At 32.7% G+C, this 1,068-nt stretch overlaps 1 protein-coding gene across 1 annotated transcript in view; it reads right to left on the bottom strand.

Annotated features, from left to right (window-relative positions):
- Window positions 1-250, bottom strand: part of LOC107576358 (uncharacterized) — a gene marked incomplete at its 3' end in the record, with an annotated part of 2,350 nt that extends 2,100 nt beyond the window's left edge. Inside the window, exon 1 of the mRNA XM_016262552.1 lies at window positions 130-250. Within this exon, the coding sequence (XP_016118038.1) occupies window positions 130-150 (21 nt within the window). The remainder of the gene's footprint in view (window positions 1-129) is intronic.
- Between the last annotated feature and the right edge of the window lie 818 nt (window positions 251-1,068).

Here is a 1,068-nt window from a genome sequence, read left to right as displayed (position 1 = left end):
TTAAAATGTAGGATTACTACTATTTGGTTCTAATACGGGATTTTTTATTAACCCAGGTAAGTAAAAATGTAGGAAAAAAACCCTGCACAGATATGTTTATGCAGGCTGCCACTGGTGAAAAAAAACTACCTCCGAGTCTGAGGTAGACATGTGAGAGGGGGCCTCGTCTGTGTCCGCATGGGTCTGTCCTGGGTCTATTGAGGTTTGGTCAACAGTGTGGCTGTTTATCCTTGACTGGTCTCCCACCTATGAAACCACAGATAGGCCATTAATATTCTCGATTTTGATAATCGATTAGTTGGCCGATTATTTTTTCAATTAATCGGATAAAAAAAGCCCAATTTTCTTTTTTTTTAATTGACAAAAAAACACTTCCACATTCTGCCCGATGTCCATCAAACAAACGTGCCAACTGAATGCTATGAAAACATACAATGCTTAACAGATGTTATTGCCATTTACTGGGCAAATAACAAACTGAAACAAATAAAGTCTTTATTCACATAATAACAAAAATGGCCTCCTATGCCTTTCATAACAGCTTGCATTCTTGCTGGCATTGTTTAGGTACGTTTTGACTGTTATTGTGCATCTGGGAAAAAAACACTATAAAGCGCTTGACTAATTTTTCTGCCCTTCTTTCATAGATAACAGCAATAATTATATTATAACATTAGAAATAGCCTACTACTGTTACTAAAGAGCTTACACAAATTGGAGGACTAACCAATACAGAAAGCTAAAAAATTATTTTGGTAATCACCAATACTGTTTACTTACATAATTTGTTAAAAACCTTACATAAATTTGTTTTAATAAATTTGTTAAGCACTGATATAATGAATATAGATTAAATCTCTATATTAAAAATTAAAATGATAATAAAGATGATAAAGACTAATAAAATCACAGACTGGCAGCGCTGGATAGATTACTTACAAATTGTAATCTGTTACTGATTCCAGATTACATGACAAAAAATTGTAGTCTAACGTAATCCGTTACATTACACATTTTAGGTAGTATAATCAGATTACTTTTGATTAAACTTGTTTATCACATTGATTT

The sequence above is a fragment of the Sinocyclocheilus grahami genome, unplaced genomic scaffold (genome assembly GCF_001515645.1).
Source record: "Sinocyclocheilus grahami isolate Dianchi unplaced genomic scaffold, SAMN03320097.WGS_v1.1 scaffold3571.1, whole genome shotgun sequence".
Classification (NCBI taxonomy): domain Eukaryota; kingdom Metazoa; phylum Chordata; class Actinopteri; order Cypriniformes; family Cyprinidae; genus Sinocyclocheilus; species Sinocyclocheilus grahami.
The sequence above is the reverse complement of the archived record's forward strand: the minus strand, read 5'-3'. Positions and strand labels throughout refer to the sequence as shown.